General features: G+C 51.3%; 1 protein-coding gene across 4 annotated transcripts in view; it reads right to left on the reverse strand.

Annotated features, from left to right (window-relative positions):
* Positions 1–17250, reverse strand: part of PKNOX2 (PBX/knotted 1 homeobox 2) — a 251533-nt gene that overhangs the window by 48870 nt on the left and 185413 nt on the right. For all 4 annotated transcript variants that reach the window (XM_059414406.1, XM_059414398.1, XM_059414381.1 and 1 more), the window contains one exon: positions 12475–12614. In XM_059414406.1, the coding sequence (XP_059270389.1) occupies positions 12475–12614 (140 nt within the window). The remainder of the gene's footprint in view (positions 1–12474; positions 12615–17250) is intronic.

Below are 17250 nucleotides of genomic sequence, written 5' to 3' on the forward strand. Positions count from 1 at the left end.
CCTCCACCCCAATCTCTCTTAAGCCGTTCAAAATTTGGAGGAAATAAATCTCACTGCACTAATTCAGTGAGAGTTTGAGCCTCGTCAGTGCAGAACAAATAAAAGGAGTGAACTGGCATGACATTTTACTGCAGAAGAGAGGTCGTTTCCAGCCACTAATAAAAAGGATTTGACACAGACTAATAAAGAGAAATGAATTTCTCTAATGGCCTAATTTAGCACATTCAGCACTGTGCCTCTGCCTGGGTGCTGGGGGCGGGGGGTGCAGGTGGGAGCCGTGAGTGCGGACAGAGCCCGGAGCCGGGAGATGCAAGGCTGGAGGAGAGGGGAAGAAGAGACGATTTCGAATAATATTTGATTATTTCCTTTTTCTTTTCTGAGCCCCTACCCCCACCCCCAGCCACACGGCCTCTTCTCAAGAGCAACGGAACCAAAATCAAGCTCAAGATACGCAGTCTCTGTTAACGATCCAAAGAAATAAAGAACGGCTCTCCCCAGAACTCGGTCCTGTGCTAGCTTAAGGAGGTGATTAAACCGGATGTGTTGATTTCTACAGGGGTTTAAGCCATCGTTTGGTTTAATTACTTCTGACATTTCTGCCTTCGCGTTTTTTTAACATCACCCATTGGCTGGCCTGGAAGGCCCAGTCTGGGGCTCAGCTCTATGGGGCTGCCCCCACTGCCCCACCCCGGGGAGCAGATCGGAGCTAGGCCAGGGTTTTGGCTGTAGCCTTTGGCAGCGGTGAACTCTGCCCTCTCTCTAGCCACCGAGAGCCTGAGCAATCCCCGGCTCCGGCCCCAGGTTTTCTTCAGGCCCCAGGTTTTCTTCAGGCCGAGCAGTGTTGCCCACACCACCTGTCTCCTGGTGAGGCTTCTGAGAGCCTCCCTGGGCAGGCAAGCCCCAGCATAGCCCATCTTATGCCTCTCCACCTCAGGACAGATATTAACATAAACTGGCCTGACAGGTTTCTCCACCACTTGCAAAGCCCCACCCCCACCCCTCACCCCCCCCACCCCCCACCCCCGCCCCGGGGTGGAGACCACCACTTCCTTGGTAATTCATATACTGGTCCCTAACTGCAAGTTCCCCTGACAGACTAAAGCTCGTTTCCTTTTGTTAAAAGGACTCTTGATGTTGGACCCTTTTCTGCTTCTCTTCCATCCTCCTGGGGCAACCTGGGTTTTTCGGAGAAAACAAATTTTTTGGACATTTCTTCGTAGAGGACCAGAAATACAGAAGCAGGGGCAGGAACAAGTTAGAAAGAATGCAAAAATACAGAGCTTCAGGGAAGCTCAGAAGCAAAGAACATGAGAGACAGAGAAGAGATCCATAGACAGAGAAGCAGAGCACCACAGGCTGGGGGCGGGGGGCGGGGGCAGGATGGTCACACGCAGGGGGGCACATTAGTGTTGAGTTCTCTTTCTGGGTGATAAACCTTGTGATTCACAGTCATGCCACTCTGTCACTTCTGAACCTCTCAGCCATCCCTTCCCTTGTGACCTTGGCCAGGACTGCAGACCTCAATTATGGGTCCAGCCAAGTGTGTGGCAGCCTCCCTGACTGTCCTGACTGTCCACCTCCTCTCCCTGTCACTGACCTTGGAGCCCCCTGTGCTGCACCTGACCTCACAGCCCAGACTCATCTGGCTATGGGGAAGATGGGCAGAGGAGGCCCGGGGTCAGCCCTCACCCCCTCCCTAAGCCCTGGCTGCTTCTTCCAATGGGAACAGGGGCCAGAGCCTCCAAGGCCCTTCCTAGCTGGGATGAAGGATGGACTGTTCAGAAGGTGGAATGGTTGGTAGGAGAGCGAAATTTTGGGGTGGAGATGTTCAGTGATGAGCCGGTGGGACAGTGCCCTGCTCAGGATCAGACTGCAGCAGAGCACATGGCTCCATGGGCTAGGGAGGTGGGGGAAGGCGGGAAAAGCAGGGACTGGGCTTGCTCTGCAGTCACCCCCTCTAGTCTCCACTGACAAACACCCTGCAGATCTCAAGTTGCCCAAGGCCCACCTTGGAAACTCTATCCAGGGGTTGGCACTTTGATCCTTCATTTCCAGTGCCTTGGGTCAGAGGTCACTGGGATCAGAGAATCACAGACAATGCCCTAGAGCCACCTTCCAGGACAGCCCCGTCTTTTTCCTGGGCACTTATTCAGGGCCAAGAAGCTGCATGACAAGTATTCATGAGCTGATAATGTCCACATCCTCAGATGAACATTCCAGGGGCTTCAGGCTGTGGCCCCAGACTTTTCACTAGTTATTTCTTTTTTTTTTTTTTTAAGATTTTATTTATTTATTTGACAGACAGAGATCACAAGCAGGCAGAGAGGCAGGCAGAGAGAGAGGGGGCGGGGGGGAAGCAGGCTTCCTGCGGAGCAGAGAGCCCGATGCGGGGCTCGATCCCAGGACCCTGAGATCATGACCCGAGCCGAAGGCAGCAGCCCAAACCACTGAGCCACCCAGGCGCCCCTCACTAGTTATTTCTTAACAGAGTTGGCAGAGAATAGGGTGTTGGCCAGACGGCAGGTGGTCCCTGACCCCCTGTCTCTTCACTAATCCCCTTCACCAACTGAGGCAAATGGGACTGCTCACTTTTGCTCCTGCTGCTCCTGCCCTCGAAACTCTGTCCCTGCATCTCCCCCTGTCCCTCCTCGTCATCCTCGGTATCCATTTCCAGATGCCGTCCATTCCATCAAGGCTTCCTTGTGGGTCCCTTCAGCAAAAAAGCAATGGCCTCCCCAGAAGCATCCTTGGAAATGCTTTGGGGTTTCTATATTGACCTTGCTTACAGTTTAGGATGAGACAGCTGTGTGACTTGGGGGCAGGTTACTGACCTTTTCTGAGCCTCAGCTTCCTCTTTTATGAAACAGAGCTAACAGCACCTACGATGCAGGTTATCGTAAGGATTCAATGAAGAAACACATAGAGTGTCTGGCACTCAGAAAGCTATCAATTAATGCTTGTTCCATTTCCCTGGGAAGGTGTGTGGGCACCTTTCTTCTTCAGAGCAACATTGACACCATCGGCTCCAATAAATTTCTATTCCCATATCCACTGACTCATTTGGCAGGGAAAACAAGCCCACATGCCAATTCAAATAGAGGCACAGAAAGAGGAGGAGGAGAGGCAACGTACGATTTATCAGAACTCAGAACCTCTCTCTCTCTCTCTTTTTTTAACCAAAAAAGCACTGCCAGTAGGAATTTATTTTTATTTCCCTTATGACACTCATTAAATTCTACTAACTATAGTTGTTTGTGCACAGATCTTTCTTCTTCATGATGTGCTGAGCTGCTCTGGTCCATGAGCTCCTCTTCTCTCTTTTTGAATTCTCAAGGATCAAGCACAGTGCCGGGCACACAACAGAGGATCAATAAATATTTGGTGAATCAATGAGCAGGAGCAAATGAACCCTGGGAAGGAAGATTCTAAGACACAGTCCTTAAGTTCTTTGGGGCTCAGACTCCACCCCTGAACTCAGATCAGACGTTGCCATCTGGCAGCTTCTAGCTACAACGGCTACAAAAGGACCTGTCTTCTTTGGGCTCTGCTGGGTGTATGCAGGGTGGGGGCCGGCAGGGTCCTGGAGGGAGGGGAGTGAGCGTGAAGGAAGAGCTCGCCCAGCCCTCCATTTCTCCTCCCCTCGAAGGCACCAGATGGAGGGAGCAGAGTGGGGTGGGGGAGAACGAGCCAGCAGCTCCTGGTTGGATTATTTTTACTTCAGGTGTGACGTTGAAACCATGCGGGTGTATTTTTAGTCCTGCCTAGTGGGTGGTGTGTTCGCCTGGGTTGCCTTGGAGAGGACTTCTTCGTGTTGCTAAGTTGGAATCGCATCTGCTAGGGTTCCTGGGCTCCAACCAGTTCTCTACCCTCCAGGTGGGTGGACAGGTCCATTCTTGGAAAGGGTGGGGCCCAGAGTGCGCCACAGTCTGCTCTGTCTCCATCCCTTCATACACACACACACACACACATACCCTCCCAGCACCTTAAAAATAATAATAACAATAATAATAATAATAATAAATGTGAGAGCTCAACGAAGTGATTTCTGAGCAAGTCTTCAAGGCCAAGAATACAAACAACCTAAAACTTGAGACGGGTAGAATCTCAGGTCCAGCCCCTTCGTTTTAAGGAGAGGTGACCTAGGCACAGAAAAAGGAGGTGTCTGTCCTCAGGGTAGCTAGTAAGAGGCAGTCACAGCTGCAGTCCAAGGCACCAGGGATTCAGCCAGTCCCTACCACCCTTCCCCCTCCCCCCTGCCCCAAGCAAGCAGCTTGGGGTGTTATGGGGAGGGCGCTCTGTCCCTGCTGCCTTGGTCACTGGTGGTGACTGAACACACCCCCCACACACTTTGTGGCACTTTGTGAGTTACCAGATGCTTTCCCCTGTGCATTCTCTGTGCATTATCAAATGCTTTTCCCAAACATTCAATATCCTTCTTATTCCCATTTTACCAATTTAGCAAACTGAAAGCGTGTCGTTAAGTAAGGATATCAAGCTCGTAAGTGACTGAGTTGAGATTGAAATCTGGGTACCCAAATTCCAAATTTTGGGCTCTTCCTTCCCCCGTGTATCGCTGAAATCACTTCCTCCTTCTTCCCTTTCCTCTTCAGTCCTTGGCCTCGCAGACCTGAACCTCCATGTTTACCCTTTGAGCATCAAGATCACGGCAGCCCAAGAGAACCTCTGTCTTAGCAAATGAGGCTCCCAAAGAATCTTCCGTCATAATAATCGTACTTCTATGTGTTCAGGGAGGGCTTTTACAGGTTTGCAGATCTTTCGTGTTCTCGTTTGGTGGCCACCCTGTGAGGTAGGAGGACAGCTTATCTTAAGAGGTTAAATAATTTGCCCAGCGGTGGGGGTCAGAATTTAGATGGACATCTTAGTTTTTTGTTCTTTCCACTTGACCATGAAATGGACTTGAGAAAATCAGAGAGCGGCACCGTCGTTAAAAGAAGGTCAAGACTGGCTGAGCACAGCCCTGGTGAGAGCCCCTGGTCCCTAAATCCTCAAAGCCCTACCTGCTGGTTTTCCCCTATTCTACCCCACCCGGTCCACAGCAGCAGGAGGCCCAATTGCTGGTTGTCTTCCCTCTTACGAGGGGAACAGAACCAGTCTTGTCCTTCTCACAGAAACGACTCATGAATGCAGCCACTGTTCACCTATGTGTCAAGCACTTTCAGCTGTTAGCATTGGTTACCTCCTTTAATCCTCCTATAACCTTGTGGGGATTAGAGTCAGTGGGTTCCAGTCTCCTGATCTCTTTTCAGTGTGCCTTATTCTGGCAGGGTACCTGGACTTCCCAGCTGGGCTTGAGCCAGGCCGGTGAGCTGGAGAAGCCACAGGACCCACAGCCTCTGAACACACCTGTTCCCTGCACCAGGCAGCTGCAGCCTCTGTGTCTGCCAGCTTGGGTTGGGGGCCCTGCAGATGCCGGCAGGAGAGGCAGGAATAGGCTTTGCCTGGTGCCAGGGGAGACTTGAGCGTGGTTTTACTTCCAGATTATGGCTCGAGCAGGATCACTCCCCTGATTATAGTCAACAGCAGAAATGTTATCTCTGATGCCAGGGAATCCAACTGCTTCCAAGAGCAGGGAGACTGCTGGAGCCCCCGGCCCAGAGAGCCCAGCCCAGAACACAGCCTGGAACATCTGCTCCCAGCATCCAGTCTAGAAGCCTTAGCATGAAGCATCTGGTGCCGCCTTTTCTGCTTGGAATGGCTGAATTTCTCCCACATTCTTCTTAGGCCACCTCACCCAGCACATTCCAGGAATGCCTGAGCCCAGTGCCAGGGAAGGCATAGGGTTAAGCCCCAGGGTCGACTCACTGGAGCCAGGACACCCTTTGGTCACAAGGTGGAAGTGTTCCCTCAAAGACACTTCATTAGTAAGTGCTTGTTCCCAGGGTCCTGGCCAGGCAGCTGCTGAGGGGGACAGTCACAACAGGACCCAGCCCCTCTGTCCAGCCCCCAGACCTTGGGGACGCCTCCCACAGCATTGACCAGCCCAGCCCCGGGAAAGGCAGCTTGGTGATCATTTCCCTTGGGCTTCGTCTCCCTTGAGAAAAGCAGTGTAACTCTCCCACACTGTGCTCTGGGCCAGAAGGCTTGCAGTCAATCCCATAAATATTTTTTTGAGCCCATCCTATGTGCCAAGTTTATAATGACCTTATCTTTCTCCTACTCGCTGGACTGACTCTTCTTTATTCAAAACCCCTCTTGGAACTTAACACAGTGCTTTACACATTGCAGAGCTCACTACATGTTTAGCTGAACTATAGTATGGAGATCCCTTGAGTGGGGATCCTTTCCAGTCCTGCTTCTGGCTGTCTTGCCTCTCAGCATTCACCTTCTAGCCTGACCCATCCCTGCTCGCACTTCCCCAAATGTCTGATAGCAGCTAACACCTGCAGCATGCTCACCAAATAGTGAGGTTCTTTACCAGGCAGCTAACGTGCATCCTCTCATTTATTCCTATAACAGCCCTGATGAAGAGACGGCATTATTTGTAGCCCTATTTTACAGACAAGGAAACCGGGGCCCAGAAGGCTTAGTGCCCAAGGTAGAGCCAGAACGTACACTCAGGCAATCTAAACCCAAGGGCCATGTTTCTAGCCCTGAATTCCAACCCAGACCGCTTTGCATCCTGAACAGGCCAAGGGGATTCATGCTGGCCCCTCGCACCTAAAACACCGCTACCCCTACCCCCTCTCCCTGCGGCCCCCCTCTACACAGCAAACACTGATCTGTGTGTCAGGTACTCTCTTCTATTCTCTAATTTTAGTCTAGCTGTTACTGTTTTCTTTTTTACAGTGGAGAAAACAGAGGCTCAGAGAGATTAACTCACCCAAGGTGACAAAGCTAGTGATCACCAACGCTATTTCTAGAGCGCGTTGCCTTGCCCAGCGTGGCCATTCTACTGAATTTACGCCTCTAGTTCTAGGGCTGCTGGAAGCAAGCCTGGAGCCTTGGTGACCTCTGTGAGGATTGTCTCAAGAGAGCGACCTGAATGCTTCCCTGCCCTGTTCGGATCTCTCCCTAGCCAAGTGCGGCTTCTAGACGGACCTGGTCAGGCTGAGATGGGCACAGTGAGATAGGGCTTCCGAGATGGGCACGGTTTTTACTGGACTAGAGCAGGACTCCAGCTCAAGCTGCCTACAGGGAGGACTCGTACCGGGAGAAGTGAGGAGTCTGTGGTTGAGAAGAAGAGAGATAAGAGCCACCCCAAGACCTGGACATGTCATGGGGAAAGGCCAAGACTCTGAAAAGCCAGGAAACTTGCAGGGAAGGAGAAGCTGGTTGGATCCAGGAAAGGTTTGGAATGTACTCAGAGAAGGTGGAGAGGTTGGGCTGAGAGTGGGGCTTGGCTCAAGCAGATGGGAAGAGACAGACAGTGCTGGGTAGAAACTAGGAAGGAGAAAATTCACTGCCTCGGAGTTAAGGTGGAAAAGCACAATCGCAAACACCTACTCCATGCTAGGCACTGTTGGAAGTATGAATTCATTCAGAGAGAACGTTTTACATTTAGAACCCAGAGGTAGACCAGACAGGCCAGTGAGGACTGAGAAATGTGAGATCATGGCTAAAGGCATGAATAAAACCATTCCAAAGAACTGGTTTTAAGATGTATTGATCTGTTTATTTCCCCTCCAGCAAAAAAAGGGGGTGCTTGTGTGACTCAGTAGATTAAGCGTCTGACTTTTAATTTCGGCTCACATCATGGTCTCAGGGTTGCGAGATCGAGTCCCATGTTGGGGTCCGAGCTGGGCATGGAGCCTACTTGGGATCTCCCAGTCTCCCCCTGCCCCCTCTTAAAACAAACAAATAAATAAATTGGGGTGCCTCCGTGGCTCAGGCTGGTCATGATCTCAGGGTCCTGGGACGGAGCCCCGCATGGGCATCGGCTCCCTGCTCAGTGGGGAGGTCTGCTTCTCCTTCTGCCCCTGCCCCTGCTTGTATTCACACACTCTCTCGAATAAATAAAACCTTATAGAAAATAAATAAATAAAAATAAATAAGCATAAAAGAAGATGTACTGATCTGTTTAAAATCAGAGACTGTGGACCCGCAGCTTGGCTGCTTGTGCAGCACGCAAGGGCCTCAGCGGGATCCCATCGGTGGCTTGAAATGGGCCATGGTGGGGGCGCCTGCGTGGCTCAGTGGGTTAAACCGCTGCCTTCGGCTCAGGTCATGATCTCAGGGTCCCGGGATCGAGTCCCGCATCGGGCTCTCTGCTCAGCGGGGAGCCTGCTTCCTCCTTTCTCTCTCTCTGCCTGCCTCTCTGCCTACTTGTGATCTCTCTCTGTCGAATAAATAAATAAAATCTTTAAAAAAAAAAAAAAAAAGAAAGAAATGGGCCATGGTGGGAGCATTTACACAGTGGAACTTAGCCAACGCTACAAAGTGGGGCTCACTATCCCCTCGCCCCGGTAGCCAGTTCGCCGGCTCGCCAGCCTGGAACGGTGGTGTATTTATGGGGCGAGGGGATTCATTAAGTAGGCTCCGTTCAGTGAGCACGGCTTTGGTGCATACTCTGTCCAAGCGGCCGACTCTAAGGTCGGCCAGGTGCCAGAGATGGGACAAAGGATAAAACAGACACAGAAGCTGCCCTCACGGAGTTAAGGACCTACTGGGGGAAACGGAAACACTCTTCATGCAATCATGAGCCATGCCACAGAGGAGAAATACGGGAGGCAGCAGCCACCCACCCTCTCCTCCAGTACCGCAGCTTGATTTTCCAGCATTTCCAATGCAGACGCAAAGCACACGGCCCTTGCTAGTTTCTCACGGCTCAAGCCTGCAGCTCAGCATTCCCTATTGATAGCGGGTAACTTGTTCCGCGCTGGGCAGGCCCCTTCTTCCAGTTCTCAGAGAGCTTTGAGTCTTGCAGGGGAGAACCAACGCCCTAGCAGAGCCTTCTCAGCAAAGCCGACCTCCTCCACCTCCTCCCCCTCCTCGCACCTGGCCAGGCCTAGCTCCCTGCCACTCTGCTGCTCCCCAGGACATCATGGTTTCCATGGGAACCCACTCACTTCAAAGGGGAACGAAAGAGACTGGAGGGGAGGAGGGAGAGCGAAAACTGGATTAACCTCACCCTCCTGGCCCCATCTCTGCCGCTTGGCAACCTAGCCGCCAGGTTCTGGCCAGCACCCAACGCTGTCCATCAGCATGCAGGGGGTGGGGTGGAGTGGGGTGGTCCGAGCTAAGTTAGAACTTCTTGGGGGAAAAGCCCCAGGGGTGAAGTGGGGGCGGCTAGCGAAGGAGAGAACTGAGCTAGGTTCAAACCTGCGGTCCCCACTGCATGGGGCATCCCCTCCTCAGACCCCCACTCAGCCTGGCTCCTGGGCCACAAACACAAACACAATTACCCGCGATGTGCATCCAGTCATGGGATCTGCTCGGATTAGACTGCAATGATTAATCTGAGTGGGAGCTCCTGGTTGCCTTGCTGATTAGCCCAGATGATGCTCTGGTATGATCCAATTAAAGACAGACTGCCTCTCCTCTCCCCCACCACACACACACACACACACACACACACACACACTTTCCACATCAGAAGGAACTAATACATTTCATTAACACGTCCTCATACACAAATAAAACCTCGGGGGCACTGGCAGGCTCCCTAGGCTCATGGGCACACCCCTCCCTTTTGTCACACAGTCCCCCTGCCCCCCTGCAGGTTCCTGGCCGGAGAGGAGCCCCCTGGACCCTTTCTTCGTCTGTAGTTCTGGGAGGGGCCACAGTGGGGTCTCCCAAAAGTCGGTGCTGGGCACTAATGTGAAGTGAAAGAGTCTTGTTACATTTATTGACATAAAATGCCGACTCCCTGATGTGCTTTGGAGCTGCCAAGCTGCCCCAAGGCAGGCAAATCTAATTAAAATTACCCGACCCTTCAGGAGGCTGAGCTCCCTCCCCGGTCATCCTGCAAGGGCTGTAGAGAGAGCAGCTGGTACTAATGGGAGAGGTGTGGTTGTGGGAGAAGACCCCGGGCCCCTGGGGCAGGAAGGACTGCAGAGAGAAGCCTGTCAAAGGTGCTGGTTGTCCTGAGATGCTGGGCCGCCATGTTTGGCCCTGCAGTTGGAGGCAATCAACCTGGGGTTCCTCCTTCATGGTCAAACAGCTGCAGAGGTGATTTGGGCAAATGCCAAGGGCTGTTGGGGGCTCAGCCCGGTGGGAGAGGGTATAGCTCAGGTGGGCAGGTGAGCAGGAAGAAGTGTTGGTTGGAGGAAGATCTGGCCGATTGTATTTCAAGTGACATCATGATGGGCAGCTCCCCTGGGAGAGGTGACCCACTTCTCCTGCAGGGTGGCCTGGGTGGGAAATGAGCCTGGGGTCTTGGGAAGGACTGGGGAACCTATCTGATTCGTGGCAGAAAAAGCGCAGGTTCTTGCAGGGGCTCTCGTGATTTTCTTAAGCTTACAGGTTAGCTTCTGTCGGGAAACTCAAGCTCAGAGAGATTAGTACACAAAGGAGGTGGGACACAAGCCTGGGGTTCCAGAAACTTTTTGTTATACCACTAATCGGGGGCCTTTCCAGGCTATGATCTGTGCTCACAACAGGTCCCTGTTCCCTAGGAGTCTTCAAAATGCCTAGGATGGTGCATACAAGTCACGTGCATACAGTCAAGGGTCTGCACCTCTAAACAGCTCCCAGGTGATTCCTTCTGCCAGGCCCTGGGCCATCCTGTGGGTTACAATGATCTACATGGAGTATGGCGGCTGTCCCCCCAAGCCATGAGACCATCAGGCTGCTTTCAGAGGCCAGGGTACTCTCCTCCGCCTTCTCACTCTCCCCACACAAGCACAAGCCCACCTTACAGTTTCATTTCTAGGTGAGCGAGAGGCTCATCTCCCCACACCCAGCTGCTCTGACCACTGGCCATTCATGGAATGCAGAGGCTCTGGTCCTTCTGGAAGGGCCTACTCCAGTCCATTTCTCCTTCTGGTGGACTCTCTTACTAGCCTTTATGATCAAACTCAAATATTGCCTCCTCTGTGAAAACTTCTTTGTTAAAGCTCTGAACACACAGTGTTCGTTTCTTGACTGTGTATCTGTCCATTGCCACACATTTGCTTTTACAGTTTTCCTCTCTTTCCCCAAAGCAGGACAGGAGCACTCCATCTCTCTGACAGGTACTGTGACCAGATCTGGGGGTTCTTCGGGTTCAAAGCGGGGCCGCTAGGCCTGGCCTCTGTGCCCGGCAGAGTGCGGCCCAGGCACGGTGACTCATGCTTCCCCGTGGGCGGGGAAAGGCCCTTGTGTCAGGATCTCCGGGTCGGGGCTCACTGCTCCGGGCTCCATATTGGCATTAGGGGCCTTCGGCTCACCTGAGCAGCCAAAAATAATGCCAACGGTCATGATAGTAACAGCAGTAATTACCACCATTCCCAGAAAAGCACTGTCATTGTGGGGAGGAGTGAGGAAGGAATCAATCCTCTTCCCCTTCATCTGGGGTGGACCATTCCACCTGCTACTGATCCTGGCACCTGCTGCGATGTGTGTGAGGTCACAGGTAAGATGTGCTTGCTGAGGCATGGGAACGGATGTGCTCCCACTAGTGAGTGCGAGGAAAGGTCCAACCTCACTGCTCAGGGCTGACTCAGGCATCTTTTCTAGGGGTGTGGACTCCGCAGACATAATGACTAAAATCTCTGCTGGGGCTTCGTTCAGGCTGCTCTCGAACAACGGCCACTTCTCAACCGCATACACAGAACAGCCAGCCCTGGGGCCCCTCCCACCCTCTATGAACACTCAGGGCCGGGCCCTGCTCTCAGCGAGCTCCCCATCTGGAGGGAGGCCGCGGAAACCCACACAGCCACACACCACAGCTCTTGCTAGAAAACAAAGACAACCGTGAATCCGATGTTGATGTGCTCCAAGGACCAGCTGCATTAGATTCATCTGGAATGCTTTTGAAAACATTCGTCTTCCTTTTCCTATAGCTTGACCTCCTGATTCTGCATTTCTGAGCATGGAGCCCAGAAACAGGCATCTGGATAAGCTCTCCCCAGTGATTTTCGGGCATACTAAAGTTTGGCTAATGCCAAGTCCTGGATGGTTATGGCAGATGTTCAGTGACCTGGTGGACTTCCTGGAGTGAAGACCACAATGGGGGACATGCAAGGAGAGCGTCCCGAGGTGGCCGTCAGCTGAACTGAGGGTTTCTGATGCCCACGAGGGCTCAATGCCTAGCTGGGATGAGGAAAGGGTCCTTCTGGAAGATTGTTTCCTGGGTTCTTTTGCCCCTCACTAGACAATTCCAGGAAGATAGTGTCAACCCACAGTGGCCAGCTGAGCTATGTCCAGAGTGATCTGAGAGAGAAGGTGGTGAGGAAAGTGGCCGTTGGCCATGGTCTTTAGGAGCCCACCTGCTGGCCTGCATGCTCATCTCGCAGGGGTGAGCTGGACCGGAGGCTGCCTCAGCGGGGAGGGGCGGGGGCGGGGGCTTCCAGACACAGCTGAAGTGTCTCCTACCTGTACACAGCTCGCTTGTCAGCCTCCAGCTGGGCCTGGGGGTCAATAGGGGCACTGGGCACCGGTGTGCTGGCAGCAGCTGAGGGTGCGGAGATGTGGACAGCCTGGGTCTTAGAGGGAGCCTGAGCCGTTGCTGTCATCTGCAGAGAGAAGCAAGGGGAGGCGGCAGGTTAGTATGGCCAGGACAGCTGGTCCCCGGGGAACCGTGAGTGGGTAACAAGCATCCATTTGTTTACGTGCTCCAGTGAGGAGAAAGCATTCTTCAGATCAGAACATTCTAGAGAATGATTGAGGACCATAGAAAACCAGGTGGGGCACCAACACTCTTCAAAAGAGATGATTCTTAATGCAAATGAAGGTGGTGACCTCTGCCAAGATGCAGAAAAAACCCACAACGGTGAGCCCTTTAAATCGGGCTTATGGGTCATTCGGGCTGTTCTGGGCAGTAATAAGTTGATTTGATGACTTTGAAGAGCAGGAAAAAAAAAAGCTGAATCGTTCTCATTTGCGTAGAGCTTTATTCCATTTCACTCGAGCCAGAAGTAACTGTTTTAATGTTTTTGATTGATAATTGAATGGCTTTCCAAATTTGGTTTCCCTGGAGCTTGGAGGTAAACGGATTTTAGTGGACACTGGAGAGAATTCTGTTCTTAGCTGTAACAAGTATTTTGGGTAGTGATTTTTGTCCTATGTGATGTTTTTGAAGGTATCCCCAGGCCCCAGAGTTTGTGCCAGAGTGACACCTTTTAAGGCTATATATTGGACTTTCTGTATAAAGTTTTATTTAAAGAAGGAATTCGATGGCTTAAATTTTTGGATGACCATCATTACAGAATTTAATGCTTTTATAAGATACTTTCTTTAGCCAAATGGATCCCTAAAATGTCACAAATGGTGACATGCCTCAACTCTTCACTTCTGCCAGCCTGTCCACTGCACCAGCGCTGTTGGGCTTGATAGACTCATCTGTCCTGTTTCCACCTTCATCCATGGCACTCTACAGACATAGCATAGGTGCTTCGCCTTTGTTGAGAAAAATGAATGAGTGAATGAATGAATGAATGAATGAATACATCTTGAAAGAGTCAAGATGTTTTGGTGTTGGAATGTTCATCACACGATCTAGGTCCCTGCTCGTGGAAGAAAAATCATGGTCCTTCCTTCCAAACAAGAACATCATTGCTAGTGCTGATACCCGCAAGATATTTGCTTTTACTGTCTCATTTACCTCATTTAGATTTTTGCTCAGGTGCTATGTCTTCAGCATGAAACAGAGCCCCTTTGCCCATTGCTGTCCACTTCCTTTGCTTTCTTTCATAGGCTTTTTTCTGAGCAGATACTACCTATCTACTTGCTTAGTTATTTTCTCTCCCACTCCCAGCTAAACTTTAAGCTCAGGAGGGCTTGATTAGGAGTTGTAATCCTAGGACCCAGAATAGCCATGCACTAGGAGATGCTCGTAAATATTTGTGGCTCAATAAATTAATGGCAGGTGGCGAATGAACTCTTCCATTTTTTAAAAGATAACTATCTGCTTTACTTTACTGGATCCCCATCATTTTTTGTTAGGAAGAAATACCCTTGTCTCTGTGGACTGGACTGGGGGAACTCTCCCAAATTCAGAGCATGGGAGGCTAGACAGAGCATCATGGTACCTTCAAGCCAGAAGACAATAGCTTGAACACCACTGTCTCCCATTATTCGCCTTTGACCTTGGGCAAATCCCTTAACTTTCTTAAACTCCTACTTTTTCATCAGGAAGCAAACTGGTGTCATTTTAGGACCCAGGGATATTAAAGAGGTACAATAAGGACCAAAGTGGAAACAAATGTTTCAATTTTCAAAATAGAGAAAGAGGGTGGAATCAGAAAAACTAAATATCGCTCATCTTCGCACTGATCGGGGCCAGGCTCTTTCATCCACTGATGCAAGCAGTCATTTCTTCAAACATTCCCTGAGTCCCTGGGCACCGTGCTGGGTAGGCACTGGGCTGACAAGGGTGAGTACCTGCTCTCTTGGAGCTGTTTCTGGATTTAACACAGTGGCTACACTGGCAGGTGAGGAAAACGTGTAGACACAGATGCTGTAAGTGATCTCAGCAAGATACGTCCCACGACACCCTTGTGGAAGACATGGAGAGCCGTGACCGGTGGACAGCTGCGTGGATTAGGAAGCTACACCCTGAGGGTGGCATTTAAAGACAGAGGTCAGCTTGGGGAAGGCTTCTAGGACATGCTTCCTCCTCGGCCCTCTTCGTCAGTATTGTCAGTGACTGAGAGGGGGGCTGAAGAAACGCTCAGCAAATTTATGGGTGACATGAGATCCAAAGATCTTTACAGATTTTGGCCACAGGCTAAGTCTAATAAGATTAATTTTCATCTAATAAGTCAGAATTTAATGCTTCTAACACTTGAGCCAAAAAAAGAAAATCAATAAAATAAGTGCAGAACAGGAGAGACATGGTTTAACAGCAGTGTTGGAGTTGACCGAAGGCTCAATATGTCCAAAGTGTAATGTGTCTATCAAAAAACAAAACAAAACAAACCACACAGAGACAAGCAACCTCACCTACTGCTATCTGAGGATGGTTTAACAGAAGCATGATTCACACAAAGGCTTTAGTCCCACTCCTCTCTGCTTAAACAAGAGGAGAGAACGTTCAGAGAACTGATCAGGCTGGAGAAGGGATTGTGCATTATGTTGTATGAAGAGTATTTGAATCTGGAATATGTAAGAAAGATTTAAGGGACAGGGTAATGAGACATGGGAGCCCCCTTTGAATATCTGAGCAAGGGATTAGACTCTATTGGTTTTGCTCTGCAGGCCCCAAAGTTTCAAATTACAAGCGATGCATTCGGTCTATAGGAACATGGAGACAGATCGGGGCTCAACCGAAGTAGGCTTCCCAGCCTTTGAGCCTTTTGAGGCTGGAATGGGCTCCGTCCCAAGGTGGTGGGGCGGTAAGTTTCCACTAGTGCAGGTGCCAAGCAGGGACTGATCGGCTGGGCCCCTGTGGAGGGGATGGAAACTCTAGCTGGGCAGCATCTGAAGTCCGCACAGGGACGGGGTCAGACAGCATCGGGGTACTCTAACAATCACCATCCACGGCACGGTGTTGACCAGATGCTTCGACTAGAGAGGACGCACAGTATCCAGGAGTACTTTGGAAGCCCCTAAGTGCTCTCAAGATGGAGGGGTCGTTGTTATCATTAAACACATGATTTCCAGAATATGCTTCTTTTCTAAACAAGGCACAGCTATGCCTGCAGTTTGTTTAGGGGTGAGGGGCAGGGGAGGCTGGTATGCTCCGCCTTGCCCACTAAGGGTGAATTTCCTCGTATTCCCATGAAGACGGGCATCTGGGAGAGAGGGATGAGGGGCGATGCTCATTTCCTCTGTTTCCCCTCTCTAGGCAGGGCTGCAGGTTACAGAGGTAAGCACAGAATAAGAATAAATCAAAGCGGTCACTTGCCAGCATCCTGAGAGGCCCCGCTGAGAGGCTGCTCCGGGTACTCAGGGAGGGGGCAGGGGCAGCAGGGAGCAGACCTGGTGTGAGCGAGGACAATGATTCAAATTCACTTAGCTCCTGGGGGCCAATTCAGCAAACTCTGCATTTCCTCCAGGTTTGGAGAATGAGTATTTACCACCAAATACATACCCTTTTCTAGCCAGGGACTTCATCTCTCAAGAACTGAAGCTCCAAGGGAGAGAACCTCCCACCTCCCCAGCAGCTGCCTCAAGGGCTAGGGGAGGAAGGCCACTTGTGGAGGTGCTGGGAGGAGGTTTCTGGACAGCCCAGGGAACTGGTTGTCAGCCATTTACTAGCATGCCTAAATGTAACACATTCGCTCCCAGTAACTGCCCTTTTCTGAGCGGTCTGACAGGTATAGACTCCACGAGGCCACATGCTGTGTTCACAGCTGGTCTTAGAACCGGCCACCCCAGACTCTGAACCTTCCCCGGAGGAGACCTCAGAGCACTCTGGAAATTCTGCCTTGGCAGCAAACTGGGACAGGGTGTGGGGACGGCACTGCATCAACACAAGGACTGTCCCTTTCCAACAAGGAGAACTGAGGCACAGAGGAGGAGAGGCAAAGTTGAACAATGTCTTGGGTGTTTTCTGGACGACCAGAAAAGTCTCAGAGAGCAGAAGGAGTGGGGAATCTGAGGGCGTGGGTTTGATACTCCCTCTGTCGATTATTAGCTACGTGTCTGGGGGCAAGTTTCCCGACCTCTTTGACCCTTGGTTTTCTGATCTGTAAAAAGAAGGGGTGAATACCTACTGCAAGCCTGTGAGGAGCAATCAAGAGAACGGGGTGGGGCACCTGTGTGGCTCAGTCAGTTAAGTGTCTGCCTTTGGCGCAGGTCATGATCTCAGGGGTCCTGGGATGGAACTCCGCATTGGGCTCCCTGCTCAGTGGGAAACCTGCTTCTCTCTCTCCCCTTCCCCTCCCCACCACTCCTGCTAGCTCTCTCTCGAGTAAATAAATAAAATACTAAAAAGAGAAAAGGGAAAACAAGGTAATGACTAATGGATGGAGAAGGCCAGCAACATTCCCTAGAAGGAGAAGGGAGTGCTGTGAGAGCCTCCCCAGGGTTCTAGGGTTCCACCTTCTCTTACCTTAGGGTCCTTTCTTGGGGTCAAGACCCTGGGGTCACCATTCCATACCCTTTCCTTCCATGAAAGCTAGAACCACTGGACTTCTCTCCATCATTCAGCTGGAACCAGCCCTGCCTTAAGCTTGGAGGGCAAGGGCCCTGCCCAGATACTTGGTT

Source organism: Mustela nigripes, chromosome 1 (assembly GCF_022355385.1).
Source record: "Mustela nigripes isolate SB6536 chromosome 1, MUSNIG.SB6536, whole genome shotgun sequence".
NCBI lineage: Eukaryota > Metazoa > Chordata > Mammalia > Carnivora > Mustelidae > Mustela > Mustela nigripes.